The 21,868-nt window shown below is 44.2% G+C and overlaps 1 protein-coding gene across 2 annotated transcripts in view; it reads left to right on the top strand.

Moving 5' to 3' along the window:
• The window catches only part of TNKS (tankyrase), a 330,445-nt gene that overhangs the window by 154,092 nt on the left and 154,485 nt on the right, over positions 1-21,868 (top strand). For both annotated transcript variants that reach the window (XM_082255809.1, XM_082255808.1), the window contains exons 4-5: positions 6,143-6,179; positions 8,067-8,142. In XM_082255809.1, coding sequence (XP_082111935.1) covers positions 6,143-6,179; positions 8,067-8,142 — 113 coding nt within the window. The remainder of the gene's footprint in view (positions 1-6,142; positions 6,180-8,066; positions 8,143-21,868) is intronic.

Here is a 21,868-nt window from a genome sequence, read left to right as displayed (position 1 = left end):
TCTCGCCTGCCACTGATGAACGGTGGTGTGTGCCTCCGCCAGTGGATCATGCAATTGCGGTTTTGAACAAAGCCACTGCGATTCCTGCAGAGGGTTCCCCTGTTTTCCGTGATGCCACGGATAGGAGACTGGAGTCTCTTGCCCGTCATACTTATTCTGTTACGGGTTCTATGCTTAAGGCTCTGTTTGCTTCTCTCATGGCGGCCCAGGCGATCGCAAGTTGGACGCAGATGCTTAGGCGCGTCTTAGTGGCCGATTCGGCCTCGGCGGCGACCCTGGATATGGTGGATCAGATCCACCAGGGTGTCATGTATCTGTGTGATGCAGACCTGGACCTGATTCCGTTGGCTGCACGTGTGCACAGCGTGGCGGTGTTGTCTCGCCGCCTGGTTTGGTTGAAATGTTGGTCGGTGGACCAATCTTCCCGTAAGACCTTAGCCAATCTGCCTTATGATGGGTCTCGCCTTTTTGGGGAGTCCCTGGATGTGTTGATTAAGGGGATCACCGGGGGTAAGAGCACTCTCTTGCCCCATTTCCCCAAGGCTAAGGGGGCTTCTGGGAAGAAGCATGCTAATTTTCGGCCCCCTCAGGGGTCCTTTCGTGCCTTTCGGCCGCACTACAAGGGCAAACAGTTCAAAGGCCAAGGCTCTCAGAAGAAGCCCTGGTCTGGGAAACAGAAGTCCGGCCAATCCGGACCTGCAGCCCATAACAGTTCGGCCTGAAGGGGCGCCCTCACCCAGTTTTGGGGTGGGGGGACGCTTGCTCGGTTTTCTTCAGCCCTGGTTGGCCCGTGTGCGGGACAGAGGGGTTCTGGAAATCGTTCGATCTGGTTACAAGATCGAGTTTCTCTCTCGGCCGGAGAGCAGATTTTTTCCCTCAAATCTTCAACTGTCTCCAGAGCGCCTGCGGGATCTGCACCTGGCGGTGCGGGACCTAAGGGCTCAGGGAGTGGTGGTTCCGGTGCCTCATCGGGACAGATTTCGGGGGTTTTATTCCAATCTGTTCACCGTGCCCAGGAAGGAGGGCAAGGTTCGTCCGATTCTGGACTTGAAGGCTCTGAACCGCTCTGTGCGGGTTCGCAAGTTCCGCATGGAATCCCTGCGCTCGGTGGTGGCTGCCCTCGTTCCGGGGGAATTCATGGCCTCCATCGATTTGAAGGATGCGTACCTTCACATCCCCATATTCGAGGGTCATCAGAGATACCTTCGATTTGCCATTGCGGAGGATCACTACCAGTTCGTGGCGTTGCCCTTTGGTCTCGCCTCGGCTCCGCGGGTCTTCACCAAGGTGCTTGCACCGGTTCTGGCATTATTGAGGGCCCAGGGCATTTCTGTCCTGGGGTATCTGGACGACATTCTGGTTCGGTCTGCGACCAGTCAGGGTCTGGAGGAGGACCTGTCTGTCACAATGCAAACTCTGCGGGAGTATGGTTGGACGATAAATGTTCCAAAGTCGACACTGAGTCCGTCGGTTCGTCTCCCCTATCTGGGAATGATACTGGACTCGGTGCAGGCGAAGGTCTTCCTGCCGGAAGACAAACTCAGGACTCTTCAGGAGGAAGTCAGGTCCCTCAGGGACGTTCCGCACTCGTCTCTGCGGACGTGTATGAGATGTCTGGGATTGATGGTCTCGGCCTTCGAGGCGATTCCTTTCGCGCAGTTTCACACGCGGGGTCTCCAAGCGGAGATTCTGTCCAGGTGGGACGGGCGACCTCAATCTCTGGATCTTCAGATCTCGTTGAGTCATCGCACCAGGGAAACCCTTCTGTGGTGGCTCCAGTCCCCGTTGGTGTCCGGGGGCAAGTCGTTTCGTCCGATCTCATGGACGGTAATCACCACGGATGCCAGCCTGTCGGGCTGGGGTGGTGTTCTGGGCGTTCTGTCCGCCCAGGGGACCTGGTCGGAGGGGGAGTCTTCCCTCCCGATCAACATTCTGGAATTGCGTGCGATAAGGCTCTGTCTTCATCGCTGGACGGACCGACTGCAGGGCTGCCCGGTTCGGGTGCAGACGGACAATGCCACGGCGGTGGCCTACATCAACCACCAAGGGGGCACCAGGAGTGCCTGAGCGGCTCGAGAAGTGGCCGACATTCTATCTTGGGCCGAGACTCATGTCCCGGCGATAACGGCGGTTCACATTCCGGGAGTGGAGAACTGGCAGGCGGACTATCTGAGTCGCCAGACCCTGGATCAGGGGGAATGGTCTCTCCACCCGGCTGTCTTCCAGATGTTGTGCGCGAAGTGGGGTCTTCCAGATGTGGACCTGTTCGCGTCTCGCCTCAACTACAAGGTGAAGAGGTTCGTGGCAAGGACGCGCGACCCTCGGGCAGACGCGTCGGACGCGTTAGTGGCCCCGTGGCATCAGTACAGGCTGATGTACGCGTTTCCACCGATTCAGTTGCTGTCCAGGTTCCTTCGCAGGTTACACTCGGAACGCAGCACGGTGATTCTTGTGGCACCGGACTGGCCTCGCCGGTCCTGGTACACAGACCTCGTGAATCTGGCGGTCGACGCCCCTTGGCGTCTGCCTCTTCGAGACGATCTACTGTCTCAAGGACCGATTTACCATCCTGCTTTACAGTCGCTGGCTTTGACGGCCTGGCTGTTGAGACCGAGGTCCTGAAGGAGAAGGGTCTCTCTCCAGAGGTCGTTCATACTTTGATCAACGCGAGGAAGTCTTCCTCGGGGAAGGTTTATTACCGTACTTGGAAGGCCTATTTTGCCTGGTGTGAGTCCAGGGGGTTTTCACCCCGCACGTACTCGGTTTCCCGTGTGCTGTCTTTCCTTCAGACGGGTGTCGATCAGCGTTTGGCGCTGGCTACGATAAAGGGTCAGGTGTCTGCGCTGGCCGTTCTGTTTCAACGTCCCGTGGCTTCCAACTCCTTGGTTGACACCTTTTATTCAGGGTGTGCGGCATCTGGTTCCTCCTAGGAGGGATCCTTTGCCCCCTTGGGACTTGAATCTCGTTCTATCTGTGTTACAACGTGCTCCTTTTGAACAGATCAGGGAGATCTCGTTGTCTATGTTGTCCAAAAAGGTCGCCTTTTTGGTGGCGATCACTTCGGCTCGCAGAGTGTCGGAACTGGCGGCTTTGTCCTGCAAGTCTCCGTACCTGGTTGTTCATTTGGATAAGGTGGTCTTGCGACCTAATCCTTCTTTTCTGCCGAAACGAGTTTCGGAATTCCATCTTAACGAGGATATTGTTTTGCCTTCGTTGTGCACGAAGCCTAAACATCCAAAGGAGATGAGATTGCACTCTCTGGATGTTGTTCGGGCGATAAGGGTTTACCTTAAATCGACTGAGTCTTTTCGTAAGACGGACTCCTTGTTTGTTCTTCCAGAGGGTCCTCGGAAGGACATGGCGGCTTCGGCCTCTACCATCGCCAAATGTATCAGGCAGACCATTGAACAGGCCTATGCCTTGCAGGGGAAGGTTCCCCCTGTGCCTGTGAAGGCGCACTCTACTAGATCTCTGAGTACGTCTTGGGCCTGCCGTCATGGGGCTTCTGTAGCCCAGGTGTGTAAGGCGGCGACTTGGTCGACCGTGCACACTTTCACAAAATTCTACAAAGTAGATGTTCAGGCATCGGCGGATGCTTCCTTTGGCCGCAAGGTTCTTAGTGCGGCTGTTCCCTAGGGTCCCTTGTTGGGGACTCCTGGCTGTTGGGATAGTTTTTTGTATCCCCTGGGTTTTTTGTCTTTTCCTGGGTTGTTGCTCCTGTTGAGCACTTATTTTTGCTGTTGCCCAGCTGGTTTCCTTCCTTTGGTAAGGTTCCTTTCTTTGATGTGGAGACTGCGTTGCCTTTCGGCGCGGATGCGTTTCCCACCCCTCATGTTTGCACTGCTTTGGGACGTCCCCATATGTGATGAATATGAAGAGGCGGCGACTGTCGGAGGACGTAAGAGAAAACGGAATTTTTGTAAAATCTTACCTGTAAAATTCCTTTCTCTGAGTCCTCCGACAGTCGCCGCCCCCGCCCCTCTTTTGGGGTTTGAATGTATACTCTACTGCTATTCCACTAAAACTGAGATATGGTTGCAGGAAGTAGGAGGGTATTGACTGAGGGGACCACCCCTTGAGGGTGGGATATGTTAAAGCTTTATTGTTAACATATTCTGTTGCCTAGCTACTCCTTCGGAGCAAAGTCTAATACCCCATATGTGACGAATATGAAGAGGCGGCGACTGTCGGAGGACTCAGAGAAAGGAATTTTACAGGTAAGATTTTACAAAAATTCCGTTTTTTTTGTTGACGAAACTAGTCATAGGTGACAAAAGTATAAACAAAAAATGTTTCTTGCATAAAAATAGACATAAAGGAAACAGACACCATCTTTTTACATTGACATTTATGCGCATGCCCACAAAAACAGAAAAGACGCAGACCTAAACGGACTTGGATGTAAAACGGTTGTATGTCCGTTTACATCTGCCTGCCAATTGACAAACATTGTGGTTCTGTCTGGATCCATCTTAAGAACGGACAGACAGATCCAGATTGCACACCTGTGTGAAAGAGCCCTTACTTTTCCCTGGTTTCTGACTATCTATCCTGGAAAATGTCAGCAGCCTCTGTCTCCTGTTGCATAGCTGAAATATGCCCATTTCCTGCAGCATATGTGTAGTCTCTAACTAGCCTCCTACAGTATGCCCACTGTGTCAGGCCACTTCTATAATCTGCAGAGTCTGGCAAATGCATGTATGATATCTTCATAATGTGTGGTTCCATGGTGAGATCAGGGACTGTACCTGAGCCCCCTACATGTCTAGTAACTTGACTACCACTGATCTAGACAGATTGCAAGAGCTTTGCAATGGTTTTCAGCAGTGGAGTAGGTTCAAATTAAATTTTTTTCCTACATGTGTAATTGTGTATGCTGTTTACCTTTTACATTTTTTTTTTTACTATAGTTATAAACTTATCTGCATCTGATAAAACTGTTATTTTCCAGTCCAATCCTTATAATTTTCCTAATTTATGTAATCTATTTCAGTAAATGATAGGGGTGTACAGTATATACAGTGTGTGTATGTATATATAAACAGAAAAAATGTAAAAGGTTAAAAAAAAAATAAAAAAATCTCCAGTGTCAATTTAGAAGTCCTGAGTCTGTAAAGAGTGATGAACCTTGGCACCTCAGATGTTTTGGAACTACATTTCCCATGATGCTCTTGCATTTTGCAGTGTAGTGGAGCATCATGGGAAATGTAGTTCCAGAACATCTGGGGTGCCAAGGTTCACCATCACTGTTATATAGAATAGCAGCAAGGGCACCTTACACTCTCCTTTACACTAAATATGTATGTGTGTACCTACGTTAGTGTGGAGATTAAACCTTTTTGTTTGTTTTTTTTATATTTGTCATCACGCTCCCTCACTGTTTATTTGGTTTACCTATACATAGATTATGAAATGTGTATAGAGAATTTGTTTGATCTGCTTTAAGTCACTGCTTTGACTGTAATTTGCCTCTTTGGCCTTTTGAGTGATCTCGTGCCTGCTGTTTGATGTCCTTATTGTGTGCACTAGTTGTCATATGTTCATGTTGCTTTTTTAAATATAAAGGGCAATGCACAAAGGAATTCTGGTAGTCAAATGCGTCGTGTGTCACATCCTCGAGAGATGCTTGTATAGGTTAGGGGAGGGGCACAGATGTGATTATAATTTGTACCATTTGAAGATTTGCCCTATGACTTTCTATTGTCCATGAAGGCTTTACCATTAGCATGTATAGTGTGGTTCTTCACAAAAGATGACTGGAGAGGGAGCGATGAGGGAAGCAAAAGGGACATGGTCTTTGCCTGCCTTTCAGTTATTAGAGCAGAATGTGTAACCGGACACATGATTTAACATTCATTGGCTGTTTAAAGAAAGCCATTTCATGGGAGGATTGGACAAGGAGCTGCGTCAATTTGCTGTTCGTCTCCAAGGCACTGATGATGCTGCCTTCACAATCTGGCTAACGTCACTGCTCCATCACCCATCCTGGGTGTGGGCTTGTTGCTCTCCCTCTTTTCTCTCCTCCTTTTTTTCTCTCCTTCATTTTTTCCCTGTCTATTTTATTTTGTTCTTAGATAGCTTGTATATTTCTCACTCTGCCTCCTGCTCAATGCTAACAGTATGATATTTTGCAATCATTTAGGAGAATACAAGAAGGACGAACTCCTGGAAGCAGCCAGGTGAGTGCTCTTTAAATCTCCAATGCTTTTAGGGCAGTGATGGAAGGGAGGGAGGGGGGGGGGATGTTATGGGGTAATGAGATAAAACCAGCTTACAATAGCATTGCGGTGTTATTGTTTTGTTGCTGTTCGCTTGCATACTCCACAGCTGGCCAAGTTCATTAGTATGGATCTTGGCACCCTTGGCTGCCTGTGGAAAACGGAACAGAGGTTTCATAGAGATGACATACCAAATATAGTGGCTTTAGCTTAACGTTATGTGATGTATAGCTGTAAGCAGAAATATATTGTGGTCACATATCCAAATGTCAGAGTGTATTCTGTCATGTTCATTTCATCCTTCCATTGCTGCTGTGTTAATAGAGTAAAAGCTGTTCCCCTTCAGAATGGCTTATATTAATATGTGGAGATCTTTGCATAGTACACGTATATTTTTCTTTCACATTGCATTTTGCAGTGCGATCTCCTTATTCTTTAATTTGTTAAGGAACCAGCTTTCTCCATCTCTAGAGTTCCTTGATGTAGTACGATTTGTTCTCACTTGTGGAATCCTTTGTTACCTTTTCCATGGGTTTCATTAGGAAATAGCATTTAAAAAAATGCTTAAACCATTCTTTGAATCCAGTTTAATTTTACACAAAAACATCATCACCTCGGGCCACTGGAAATATTTTGAAATGATAGGAATTTGTATAAAAAATGGTGAGCATAATTGAATAATGACAAAGTGACATGCTACTTAAATGCTAAATGAGTATTCATAGATAAAATGAATAAGAATGCTTATCATATGATTTTGTAAGTGGAACAGACACATGTATTTGTGCTTTATTTTAACTGTATTTTGTGTAGTGATTTGTATTTGTGTTTATTTCTACTAGATTTTTTTGCAGTGATTTCTATTGAATAGACTTTTGCTGTGATTAAGTGTAAATAATTAGATATGATCTGTGTAGACATGATGCAAAAATTGCTACTAGCCACTCATTGGGCATAGCTTTGGACCTCTTATGACATTATTTACATCATGCACTGCATTATTTCTGATTGCAAGTGGACTTCAATGTAGTTCCTTTCAAACTGATACAGTGAATCTGGTTCTCAAATAAAGGTTTTAAACCTTAACGATAGAATCATGCATTATATGTAATCTATTTTCTTTTCGTCTGTTTTTTTATAACCTATTTAGCTAAATAGTTTTGATCATGAGCCATAATCAAGGCACACTGATGTCCCCCCTATCTCTGTTTCTTGTGGAAGTCTGCTTTTTGCCAAGGTTCTGAAATGTACTGCAATGACACTCAACCAGTGTCATTCTGTCACAGCCTGTAGTAATGATCTCACTGTCCATCCAGTTTTTTTTTTTTTTTTTTTATGAAACTTTATTCAAAACCAATGAGTGATACATAAAAAAACGCAGGAGAAAAAGAGAGCAACACAGTTTTACAGTTAGTAAATGATCATGGGACTAACATTCAGCGCTACTAATTGGCACATTATGCGAAAGATACCGACAGTAATCCAATTCAAAAGAAACTAGAACCCTAGTTGGTCCATCCAGTTTTGATTGACCTTTAGGTTTTCACTCTGGGGGATTTGTGACAGCTTTAGATTCATTTTATGTTAAAAGACCAGCTGTTTGTAAGTTTAATTTTAAGAACCCAATACAAAAGCTTGTTTTGGTAACCATGTTGAAAACTGCATATTAACTAGTATATGGCACTGAATTTATTTATAAGGGATATGTGTAGGTTTTCTAAAATTGGAAGTTCATTTACTGAGGAGTTCTTTTTATTCTTCCTAGCACTCCTGGAAATGTGTGCTACATGTATTTATAAATGAGTAATTTGTTGATTTAAAGGCATATAATGATATTTGTTATTTTAGGAGCGGGAACGAGGAAAAACTCATGGCTTTGCTTACCCCTTTAAATGTAAATTGTCATGCCAGTGATGGACGTAAGGTGAGCATATATGAATTGTATACTGATATCTTGTCACCTATGTTTACTATGTGCTGATGTCCACTGATATCTTAAAATCACAAAGGTATTCTGTAACATTGGAGCAATGGAAAAAATTTGCCGTGGGCAGTACTTCTTTTATATGTGATGTAAAAAGGACCTCCAGGCAGATCTAAACAAAATAATTTTAGTCCACTTGTGTGTGCTAAAGGGTTCACCTTTACGAAAACAGTGCCTATGGCAGGTAAGGGGCCTCTGTAGGTAAAAACAATTTTGATTATAGTTGGGTAATATCCTTGCTATAGGTGTAGGCCATTTACATACCTCTCAAAGCCGGACTGAGAAACTCACAGAGATGGCATCATCCCATCCTGCCTTGCAACTAGAATATTGCCATGACATCCCCAGCCAATTCAAACCCCCTCACCTTCACTCATACACTCACCTTCACTCATGCACTGTCTCTGTAGCTTTGAGTGATGCTAGGACAGAGGAACACACATGTGCGGGAGTTTATATCGCATCCTGTGATGAAGCGAGCGAGTTTTAATGGCTTAAAGTTTCTCAGCAACATCCTAGCAACAAGGCAGAACAGGATGGTTTGATCTCTGGGCCAGGGTTCGGGGGGTAAGTAAATGGCCTACAACTATAGCAAGGGCATTATCCAACTTTATTCAGAGCTGTACAGTTTGTTTTTAAGTACAGATGGCCCTTACCTGCATAAGCAGTTCTGTGGTAAAAATCCACTAACCCTTTATTCAAATGGTGCCAAACTTTTTTTAAACCTTAGCAAATATTATCTTTTTACTTAACTGCCACAGATCACCATGACACCATTTCAAAAGCAGCTGAGAACCTTATTGCTTCATTACTAAGCAAAAGTAGTGTAAAGTTTTAGCACTGTGATTGGATTTTGCAGGTAATGGAGGAGTTCATGCAAAGTTCAGGCATTTTGAAGAGGCAGAGCTTACATGTCCTGGAAAACGAATGGTAGATTTGAGAAAGGGAGTTTAACCGTTGATGGCAAAGAAGCCCCACCGTATGCAGAGCACTGACTAAGCCTTGGAGTAGTTGCACAGTAAAAAAAAATATCCCAGAGTTATGATGATACAGCGATTGCAATGTCTGTGGGAAAAAATACTTCCAATTTTGCTACTGTTTCATGCTACAGCATTAACATGGCAACACTGAAAGTGGAACTGAGGTTAAAATGCTAAATTCACAGTTTAAATATAACCCCAATTTCAAAAAAGGTGGGATGCTGGGTAAAATCTACGCAAAAACTGAATGCATTGATTTGCAAATCTTATAAACCCAGATTTTATTCACAATAGAAAACAGAAAACGTATCAAATGTTTAAACTGAGAAAATGTACAATTTTAAGAAAAAAATATGGGAATTTTGAAGTTGATGGCAGCAACACATCTCACAAAAGTTGAGACAGGGTCATGTTTACCATGGTGTAGCATCCCCTCTTTTAACAACACATCTGGAAACTGAGGAGACCCATTGCTAAAGCTTTAGGAGAGGAATGTTGTCCCATTCTTGCACAATATAAGATTCTAATTGCTCAACAGTCCTGGGTCTTCTTTATCGTATTTTTTTGTTTCAAGATGCTCCAAATATTTTTGATGGTGAAAGGTTTGGACTGCAGGCAGGCCAGTTAAGCACCAAGACTCTAATATTGCGAAGCCATGCTTTTATCTTAATTGTATATGATTTAGCAGTGTTCTGCTGAAATATGCAAGGTCTTCATTGAAAAAGACATCTGGATGGGAGTATATCCTCTAAAACCTGGATATATCTTTCAGCATGGACATGGATATGCCTTTCCAGATGTGCAAGCTGCCCTTTCCACACCCCTACCATCACAAATGCAGGCTTTTAAACTGAGCACTGATAACAACATGGAAGGTCCCCCTCCTCTTTAGTTTGGTGGGCTTATGGTTGCCAAAAAGAATGGCAAATTTTGATTTGTCTGACCACAGAATTGTTTTCCACTTTGCAACAGACCATAATCACTTAACCTCTAGAAGGTTTTACCCCCTTCATGACCAGGGCATTTTTTGCTAATCAGCAGCTACTTTAACTGGCAATTGTACGATTATGCAACACTGTAAGCAAAATACATTTTCTAAGCTTTCTCTTGGTGGTATTTGATCACTGCATTTTTATTTTTTGCGGTATAAGTAAAAAATTTCCAAATATTTTAAACAAAACCCCCCGATATTTTATACTTTTTGTTATGAAACATACCCAATAAAAAAATTTGATGCACTCGCATACATGCCCCAAACCTGGAAGAAAGGCTACAACATACTAGTACATCGCCTGGCCTGCAGCTGCCGCCTGTTCGCAGTACAACTACTGTGGATGGGTGACAAGCGGTTAAATGAGCTTTGACCCAGAGAAGACGGTGGAATTTTTTGGATCGTGTTCAGAAATGGATTCTTGGATAGATGTGGTATGGATAGATCTTTAACTTTTTTGATGGCATGGCGAACTGTATTCACAGACAGTGACTTTTGGATGTATTCCTGAGCTCATACAGTGATGTCCATCAGAATCGTGGCTGCTTTTAATGCAGTGCCGTCTGAGGGCCCAAAGATTACGGGCATCCAATATTGTTTTTTGACCTGTCCTTTGCGCACAGAGAATCCTCTAGATTCTCTGAATCTTTTGATGATAATATGTAGTGTAGATGATGATATATATATATATATATATATATATATATATATTATGTTGCCACCGCTCACTTGTAACACTTTTCCTGATGAGGGAGGCGGAGCACCTGCTCAGAAATGCATATTATAAAGTGTTTTCGTTTAGTTTGATAACACCTGACTAAAGTCAAGTTTTGTATCTAACCTGCATTCACAATCTCATATGTATGTGTAAAGAACTGCTCATTGCAGTCAAGGAGCCAGCAAGTACACAAGTCTGATAGAGCCTAATCCTGAGCTGGAGACACAGACCAAAGCAGAACACACACACTGCTTGGAGACAGAGGAAGATTATATATAATGGAGGGCCCTTAATACAAAGTAGCATCTCTTCATATAAGTGCGCTATACTTATACATCAGGTGAGAAGAATATATCTACTCATTGTCTCCTCTGATGATGGCTACTCCTAAAAGCGCTTTTTTTTTTTTTTCAATTTTATGTTGAGGAACATTTTTATGAAATTGTTCAACAATTTTTAGACGCTGCTTTTCACAGATTAGTCAACCTCTCACCATCCTTTCTTCTAAGACACTCTGACTCTCTAGGATAATCTTTTTATACCCAATCGTGTTACCTAATTATTTGCAAAATTATTCTTCCAGCTCTTCCACTTACTTTACCAGTTTTTTGTTTCCCCGTCCCAACTTTTTAAAACATGTCGCTGACATCAATTTCAAAAATACCTTATTGTTTTCTTAAAATGGTGCATTTTCTCATTTTAAACATTTGATATGTTTTCTATTGTAATTAAAATCTGGGTTTATGAGATCGGAAAAATCATTGCATTCTGATTTTATGTAGCGTCTAAACTTTCTTGAAATTGGGGTTGTACATGTAATTTCTGTCTAAGTTGCCAAAAGCCTTGTAATTTTGCTGTGTGAAGTAAGCGGCACTGCTTTAGGCAGGAAGTTTGCGCTACTACTTCCTGATTCAGCTTTACTATTTCCTGGATCACCTGCTGGCTAATTGGTCAGTGAGAGTGGTGCTGTTTCATTGCCTAAAGAATTACTGAAGGTAGAGAAGCAATGTAAGAAAGCTAATTTGCTGAACAAGAAAATTGGAGTACCATTTGTCTAAGTCCAAATCGCAGGACTGGCTTTATTAAATGACAAAGGCTTTGACAGGTAACACTTTAAACATGTGTTTAAAACCCAGCTCAGATCAAAATACATTTTTGATTTTAGTTAGGATTGGGAAGGATTATTTCCAACCTATGTCAGATTTTGATTTCCATTAATTTCACTGTTGACCAGGTTTCATGTCACTTCCTGTCCTGGTGACCACAAAGAAAGTGAGGCGATCTCCCCAATGTGGACACTAGTAGCAGTAAAAAATTGATCTTACCATCTGTGTGCCCCTTATAGAAGAGATTGTGCTACCATGTTCGTGCCTTTGTGACCACACAAGAAGAGAGAAAATGACATAAATTCAATGGCTAAAGAAACAGCAATAAAAGCCTGACAGAGGTCTTGACACTTCTGCATTGTGTCCAAAATTAAAGAAACTTTTGCTAGAGATATGATTAAGAACACAACTCTGCTTTGCCCAGGCAGCACAATGCAGTAAACTTGCTTTTAAGTGGTTGTAAACCTCAGACATTGAAATATAAACAACGTATATCCTTCTATAGTGTGTACTTGCCTCAAGTAAGAGCACTAAGTTTCATTTCTGTCTTCTGCTTCATTGCTTTGGTATTTGCATAAATCACTTCTGACAAGTTTTTCTGAGAAAAATGGTGACAGGGGAGGGAGCTCCAGCACACAGCCTGTGATTAACAGCCTTCACTCTGTTCCTTTGTGCTGTGTGAAGGGGGTGTGTCCCTTTCCTCCAATCAGCTCTCAGAACTCTCTCCACTGAGCTATGCAGTGTGTAATCCCCCCCCCCCTCAAATGAGCTACATACATTCTGGATTTTAAATGGATGTAGAGAAGAGAAGCCTGCAGATGGGCAGGTACAACTTATGTAGGAGGATTGGTTTAATTTATGTGTATCACCTGAGGCCAAGTCCCATCACTGGGTATATGGAAGGGTTTACAACCACTTTAATGCTTTTCTTTCCAGCAACTTATATTTAGCTTTTCCTCCCTGCTGCTGCATTCATGTGTGGAGAACAATGTGTGTGATTCCATTTGACAGCATTGGTGGTTGATTTATTGCGGTCACAGGCTGGTGGTAAAAGCCTCAGCCCTGTGTAAGCTCTGATTAGAGCTACTTGAGGTTTATACAACACCACTTTTCTGTGTTCATAACTGTTAAAAAGACTGTTGGGGAGTGAAACCATAGTATATGTGCAACTAGGGAAGAATGCATTAACCTCTCCTGGACCAGTGACATACGTCACTGGAATTCAAGTGGTTATGGTGGGATGGTGCCCGCCGCTGCAGGCATCATCCCGGTACAGTAATTTAGAGCCGGCAGCCAGCTCTCTTATAAAAGCAATCCAAGTGGCTAACTGGCCACTGGATCGCTTTTACAAGCAGCGTTAGGGGATGCTTCTGGTTTTGTGTTGCTGTGCCGTCCAGAGAGTTTCCTGAATGACTGTACAGGACGCCATACTGCCGCATAGTGTCATGTACGCTTTTGTAATCGGCTTGTAATTGTACAGACAGCTACCTCTTCATGCCCATCCCAGCTGTAAATTGACAGAGATTCCTATATGGAGTAACCCTGTCAAAGCAGCAGCTTTTAGCACAGAGCCTGACTCTACCTCCATCTGTCTGAGCTGATGAAGAATTTAATCTAGCAGTCACATGACCTCAAATAATAGAAAAACAAGCTATTTTTGGGCACTTACAGTGATGTAGTGTTATTTTGGGTGGGTTAGGTGCTAATTCTATACAAATGCTTTAGGGCGCCTTCACACTGCCCCATGGTGTTTTGGGCAAAGCGCAGCTAACCTGCAGTTTTTGTGCGGGTTAGCTTCGCTTTCCCACAGACTTCTATCATGTCCCGCAGTTTAGTGCTCTTTCTGAAAGTGCACCAAAACCATGGGACATAATTGAAGTCTGTGGGAAAGCACAGCTAACCTGCATGAAAATGTTGGGTTAGCTGATCTTTTTTTTATTCAGATAAAATGTTTATTGCACAAACCAGTAAATACATATCATTAAGCGTACTTTAGCAAATAAGGCACAGTACAGTAATACAGAGCAGAGATATAAAAATAAAAGAAGTATCTCAGAGAATTAGAGCCGGTTCACATAGGCGCGACCCGACTTGCCGGGGCGACCTGTGAAGTCGTGGTGCGCAGCTCGCACCGCGACCTCGGAGCGGCATGCACGGACTTCATATCATTGAAGTCAATGCAGGTCGCTCCAGGTTGCCCCAAAGAAGCTCAGGACCCTTTTTCTAAGTCGGAGCGAGCGACTTGTGTCGCTCCTATTAGAACGGGTCCTGTGCTACTCTATGGCAGGCGACTTGTCAGGCGACCAGGTCGCCTGACAAGTCGCCCCAGTGTGAACGGGGTCTTAACAGCCTGTTGACAAAAAATATACATATTTGTATATGCTAAACAAACAAATAGAAGACTAGCATAGTCCTAATGACATAGTTTGAGTAAACAAAAACTAAAAACGAAACAGTACAAAGCCCTTAGAGCCCTGAGGGCTAGGGGGAAAAAATATGACCTGTAGTGCCGGTTTACACTTGTGTGGTTTGCGAGATCGCATGTAATTCAGAGCGCACTGCTCCTAAATTACATGCGATCTCATGTGCGGATGCGAGTTCAGCCATACACTTTGTATGGCTGAATTCACAGCGCATCCGCAGCAAACTCGCACATGAGGCTTTTTTTGAGCCGCATCAGAATCGGATCGCACAGTGGTTCACACTTGTGCGATCCGATTCTGTGCGAACTTGCAGATCGCACTGCGATATGCGATCGCAACTGGGGGTGTCGTTAACTTTTAATTGACACCCCCTGCATATCGCATATGGCAGTGTGAACTGCCAGATGTGCGGATGCGATGCGGGAACACGCGTCATATTCGCAGCATTCCCGCATCGCACAAATGTGAACCGGCACGTAAGGCCAAAGAAACAATGAAGCTGCAATACCTGGACAAAATCTAACGCCAAAATTCTTGTAATACCTAATAGGGATTTAAACCTGAAGATGTCCCTTACCAGCTGGTGGGGTGCAAGTCCTGGGACATCTACCCATGGTTGCCACATAGAGTAAAATTTACAGGAAACATTTATATGTTGACAAGTTAACTTTTTATGGATTAGCAAATTTATTTACTTGTTCCACCCATTGCTGTCTGGAAGGCACCCGGGAAACAATCCAATATTGAGCAATCAGCTTAAGAGCGGTATATAACAAGCGGAAGACCACAATATGGTCATGTGGAGTTAAGGATTCCACTTCCAAAGCACCCAGCAGACACGCAATGGGATCTCTTGAAATCTTGAACATAAACACTTGTGTTATCGTGTCCAAGACCTCTGTCCAATAGCAGAAGAGTTTAGGGCATCTGCAAAGCAGGTAAATAAGATCACCATGATCACTCTCACATTGTGGACACAAGGGAGTACTCCTTTCCCCTATCTATGCAGTTGAACCGATGTTCTATAATCTCTGTGTAGTAAGTATTTGTGAGAAAAATTTTGAGAGGCCGACACTGAGACTAATGGGGAAGATGACAAACAAAGTTCCCAGGACTCACCATCAATAGCACCTATGCCTTTCTCCCATCCCTGTCTACAGGGCAATACAGTAGGATCCTGGAAGGCATTAAGGAGTATGGAATAACTCCTAGAGATCATTCCTTTTTTGTCTCTTGGCAAGAGAGCATCTTGCATTATGGGATGATCAGTTGGACAGAGTTGAGAAATCCGCAGTTACGTGGGTTAGCTGCACTTTAGCTAAATCGCAACTGGGCAGTGTGAAGCCGCCCTTAAGATTTGAAAATATCACTGAAGCCATTGCCAGATAATAGTCTATATTCCCATTGCACACGTTTCTGGAGTGTGCTCTCAAAAGTACTAGGTGCTGTAGCGTCCACAGCTGGATACTGGAGCATGCACAACACAATGTAAATACTCACCAGCGAACAAATAAGTCCAAACTTTTTTTTTATTAAAGAAAGATCTCTTTGCAAACAGAGTTGTGCAACATTTTGGAGGCGCGCAGGACCCCTTCATCAATCAAACATTTTGAATCCATTGCCAGCCTAACAAAGAAGAAAAGGGACAAAAAAAGCAGCTAGTGAAAATTACAGTGTGTTATATAAAACCAATTAGCTTGATTCCCTCATCAACACAAAGTGCTGAAAGGGGAATCCGTCCCATGGAGCCATTGTGTTCTCCCGGGGGCGGGGGAAACCATTCCAGCCAGGAGAACACTGTGATTTTTGCTAGCAGCTATAACTGCCGCTAGCAACAATTGCAAGTAAAATTTGAATGGTCTGTGGCCAGCTTAAGTTGTGGGAAATGTCTTATACCTTTGAGGTATAAGACCGCTACTATGCAAATACTTCTCTCAGGTTACTGATTCACTAAGTAGTAAAGCACTGTTCAAATTGACCAAAATATAATGCCTCTTTTTAAGAACTAGTTGGCAAAAAACAGCCAACATATTTTATTGCTTTCTTTTCACTGCTGGGGATGTTTCTACTCACTTCCTGTCCCAGGTGGCAGCAGTCACTACAACCGGTAGTTCAGGGAAATCTCTCAGCATCCTCAAAAAAATGCATCCTCAAAAATTGGAGGGTGTACAGTGCCTTGAAAAAGTATTCACACCCTTGACATTTTCCTCATTTTGTCATGTTACAACTAAAAACGTAAATGTATTTTATTGAGATTGTATGTGATAGACCAACACAAAGTGGCACATAATCGTGATGTGGAAGGAAAATGATAAATGGTTTTCAAAATTTTTCACAAATATCTGAAAAGTGTGGCGTGCATTTGTATTCAGCCCTCCCGAGTCAATGCTTTTTATAACCATCGTTCGCTGCAATTATGTCTGCAAGTCTTTTTGGCTATGTCTCTACCAGCTTTGCACATCTAGAGAGTGACATTTTCGCCCATTCATCTTTACAAAATAGCTCAAGCTCAGTCAGATTGGATGGAGAGCATCTGTGAACAACAATTTTCAAGTCCTGCCACAGATTCTCAATTGGATTTTGGACTGGACTTTAACTGGGCCATTTTAACACATGAATATGCTTTGATCTAAACCATTCTATTGTAGCTCGGGCTGTGTGTTTTGGGTAGTTGTCCTGCTGGAAGGTGAACCTCCCCCCACCCCTTCACTCCCCATCTCAAGTCTTTTGTAGACTCTAACAGGTTTTATTCTATGATACTCCAATATTTGGCTCCAGCCATCTTCCCATCAACTCGAACTAGCTTCCCTTTCCTTGCTGAAAAAAAGCATCCCCACAACCTGATGCTGCCTCCCATGATTTTTCGCGGTGGGGATGGTATGTTCAGGGTGATGTGCAGTGTTAGTTTCCGCCACACATAGCATTTTGCTTTTAGGCCAAAACTTTCAATTTTGGTCTGATCTGACCAGAGCACCTTCTTTCACATGTTTGTTATGTCCCCCACATGGCTTCTCACAAACTGCAACTGGGAATTCCTACGGCTCTCTTTCAACAATGGCTTTCTTCTTGCCACTCTTCAATAAAGGACAGATTTGTGGTATGTAATAGTTGTCCTGTGGAAAGATTCTCCCAAGTAAGCTGGGGATCTCTGCAGTTCCCCAGAGTTATTATTAGCCTCTTGACTGCTTCTTTGATTAATGCTCTCCTTGCCCGGCCTGTCAGTTTAGGTGGACAGCCATGTCTTGGTAGGTTTGCTGTTGTGCCATACTCTTTGCATTTTCAGACGATGGATTAAACAGTACTGCGTGAGATGTTCAAAGCTTGGGGTATTTTTTTTATAACCTAACCCTGCTTTAAACTTCTCTATTACTTTATCCTTGACTTATCTGGTGTGTTCCTTGGCCTTCATGATGCTATTTGTTCACTAAGGTTCCCTAACAAACCTCTGAGGACTTCACAGAACAGCTATATTTTTACTGGGATTAAATTACACACAGGTGGACTCTATTAACTAATAAGGTGACTTCTGAAGGCATTTGGTTCCACTAGATTTTAATTAGGGGTATCAGAGTAAAGGGGGCTGAATACAAATGCACGCCACACTTTTGAGATATTTATTTGTAAAACATTTTGAAAACCATTTATTCTTTTCTTTCCACTTCACAATTATGTGCCACATTGGGTTGGTCTATCACATAAAATCCCAATAAAATACATTTACGTTTTTAATTGTAACATGACAAAATATGGAAAATATCAAGGGGTATGAATATTTTTTCAAGGCACTGAAGCTATTCCCACTGTGAAAAGGTATCATTCAGTGTGCTTTATCATTCTGCCGTAAATTGTTATTCGATATTTCTGGTTTATTGTCCATTTCCCAATTAATACAGATTAACCTTTTTATGATGCACCCCCTACCTCATTTTCAATGTACATTTATTTTGAACCCCCTGACCATGGCACATCCTTACTTTGCTCTCTTACATTCTGTTACCTAAAAATGTTACTGTGCAGCTTCCATTCAGTGCTCATTTACCATGCAACCCTCAGTAATGGCCCATTTTCACTTGTTTTACTTATGCATGTGCCACAGTGTGCTTTACTTTATTGTTGTGTTAGTTGTGTGAACTGTGTTATCATGGCCTGCTGATTTTGAATGGGTTCAAATGCAGTAAAAATCGCTCCTGGTTTATTTTTTATTTATTCACCTCCTTGTACTTCAAGGCGTGTCGTGCTTTGGGGTGTACCTCTTACCTAGCTAAATTTAAAGCCCATTTTTTCCCCTCTTAGCTGTCACTAGAACAAGTGCCGACATTGGAAGGGTTCTTCTATTTCAACTGTTACAGCTCACAATTTTAGATTTTCCCTCTTTAGTCCTGGTGAAATGACCTCCAGGAAAAGCAGAACAGATTTATCTCTCAAGTTGGAAAAAGATAATAGAAAAACCTGTAGTTCTAACCCACCTCTACTCTGTCCACAGTGGGGAAATCAGGCTAATGCACTTTTAAGTATGCCACTCTGGTCAACTCTATTCACTGTTTTGCACATTATATATTCTACAATGCTCAGATGTTTACTCTTTGCTGTACTTTATATGCTCCATATTGCTCAGCTGTATACTATATGTTGTGCCATAGATTGTATAATCCTCAGCGATTGGATTGCACTTTATGCGGCCCAATGGAATATGTTTGAAAAACATTTGTACATTTAATGTAAGCAATCACAAGGTATTTAGTGCTAGATGATCAAAAGCTGGGGTAAACTGTTTTTTTTTTTATGAAGGTGTACCTATTTTAATACACTTGAGAAAATCTCCTATATGCTTGACTCTTCAAACTGTACCCTCATTTCCTCTGGCTCACTGCTTGCACTATACATTATAGACTGATTATGCTGCGCTGTGCATTTAAAAGTATCCCCCCTTGCCCCTGAAAAGGGCACACTAAAATTACTGATCCCCCCTGCCTCCTCTGAGTCCCTGTTACTGAATTTATTTAATCATTCTGATACTGCTTGTTTATATTTCGATTTTCTCTTTCGTTCATTGACGGACAGGCTTTAGGCAGAAAAGAATTCTGGCTACACCATGGGCAGTCCCAGGGGGGTATACTCCCTCTCTCTGCTATAGCCACTTTTTTCTGCTTAGTCAGGAGTAAGGACCTAGTTCCTTGGTGGAATCTCTGGTCCTGGCAATTTTTTCTTTTCAGATAGAACTTTTTCTTCTGTTTTTTTTTCCTGTGAGATCTACAATCAACTGTGGACTGGGCAACGGGCTGGATAATCTGACGGGGCTGGCCTGCGAGTTACACGCCTTGTGAGGTGGTATATATTCAGGTCTCGGCTTGAGTCGCAGCGTTCCTCCTGGCCGACAGCCCCCCCATTTCAATGGAGAGGGGTTCTGTCTATAGCGGGGCCCGCCTGGTTCCTGGTATGGTGAGTAGCTGTCCCCCCCTCTCCCCCTGGAGGGTTTTAGGGTGGACGTGGGCCCCTCCCTGGGATGGTCGGACCCCCGGGTTCCCATCCTTTCCGCAGGCCCCTCCCCCTTGCCAAGAACCTCATCCTGTCTCCCCCCCCCCCCCCCCATGTTGTGGCTTTTTGGGTGGTCTGGCCACTTTTCCTGGGATGGGGGCAGGGCATTAACTGGCGATAGGGGCCGAGTGGGGGGGGGGGGCGTTGCGGCCGTCGGCGACCAGACGATCAACTGTGCAGTGGGGGGGTGGCGGGTTTACCTGGTGGGGGCTCCTGCCAGGGCTCCCGTCCTGCCTGGATCTGTCCTGGTCTTCCTCCTGGATGCCTGTAAGCCTCATGGTGCCACACAAAGCTGCCGATTTGTTGTAGCTTGTGTGTTTCGATACACGGCCACTATGTTTGTGTAGTCTGGCGGACATTTTGTTGTGGTTTGCCATTGGAAATAGCAGGGACCGTGACAGTGGAGCCCTGTGGGTGGCGATTTTGGTGGTGGTAGCCCCTCCTCATCTCCTGGTGCTGACTCCTGGATCATTTTACTTCCTGATCACCACACGTGTAGTCCAGATTCTCCTGGTGGCTGCAGGTGCCCGTTTCTGTGGGTGGTGAGTCTGGTGGAGTCCTCTCCCTCTCTGCTGAGGATGCAGCCACCGCGGTGGGGGTTGTCTCTTAGCAGTGTTTCACTCTTTTTGTGAGGTCTCCTGGTTACTCATGAAGTCTTTGGAGCACATTTCCCCACCTGAATCCCTCTCTGAGGCTGCGGGGCCCTCCGTGTCCCAACCATCCATTCATGCACTAACGGCAGTCCTGGAGTCCTTTGTGTTCCAGGTGGAGATGGCTTTCGGGTGACAGGCTAGCAAAAAGCGCCCCCAGCCTTCCCCTGCCTCATCTGTCTCATCCCATCCTGAATCTGATTCGGCCGCTGGGGACATGGGTCACCCTGCTGGGTCTGCAACGAAGCGCCTGGAATCCTCTGATAGTGAGGATGATTCCTCCACATCTGCAACCGCTCACGAAAAGGCGCTGATGGATGCACTGATTGTATCTGTGCGTGAGACCCTGAAGGTGAAGGACGCAGCTGAAGGAGGCGCAGGTGCCCTTTGGAACCTACAAGCCATCCAGAGTGGCAAAGGTGTTTAATTTCCCTGCCTATTTTGACAGAATTGTTGCTAAAGAGTGAGGACGACCAAAGCGTTTCTTTGGGGTCCCTAAGCCCTTTACTAGGTGTTGGCCCTATGAGAAGTCCCTTCTTAGGAAGTGTACTGTTTCACCGGTGGTGGACACTCCAGTTTCCACGTTAAACAAGGCAGCCATGATTCTGGTTGAAGAGTCCCCGGCCTTTAAGGACCCGGCTGACCGGAAGGCGGAGGCTGTGGCTGGCTGATTCGGCAATGAGGCGGTTATTCACCATTGCCCTAGTGTCGCAAACTCTGACCGAGTGGGCTAAGCTTTTACGTTGTGACATGGAGGGGTAACAGCCCCCCCCCCCCTGCCTTTGCCGAGCATATAGCAGACCAGCTGGTCCAGGGTCTGCAGTTTATCTGTGATGCCTCTTTGGATGTGGCTCCCCTGATGGCTCGCCTCTCTGTTTTGGCAGTGGTCCTTCGGTGTGTTTTTTGGCTCAAGTACTGGTCTGCGGATCAGACTTCAAAAAAGGCCTTGACTGATCTTCCTTTTCAAGGAGATCACCTGTTTGCAGCTACCCTGGATGACATCATTAAAGGTCTCACATGGGCAAAGAGTACTTTTTTTTTTTTTCTTTAAACAGTGAGTTTTATTAAAAGTTTGGTACAATACAAAAAAATATAAAGTGAGTTTTGCAAAAGTACAAAAATTACAAAGAAGTCATATAAAAACTGTACAAGCACATAAGGCAGGAAAACAGTGTAGCAACATACAGTCGATCATACAGATAGCAGTGAACGTGACCATCAAAGGACGGAAGTATACAGCGCTACTGGCCCGTATCCGGGCAT

The sequence above is a fragment of the Pelophylax lessonae genome (genome assembly GCF_965119305.1).
Source record: "Pelophylax lessonae genome assembly, chromosome: 1".
NCBI classification, from domain to species: Eukaryota; Metazoa; Chordata; class Amphibia; order Anura; family Ranidae; genus Pelophylax; species Pelophylax lessonae.
The sequence above is the reverse complement of the archived record's forward strand: the minus strand, read 5'-3'. Positions and strand labels throughout refer to the sequence as shown.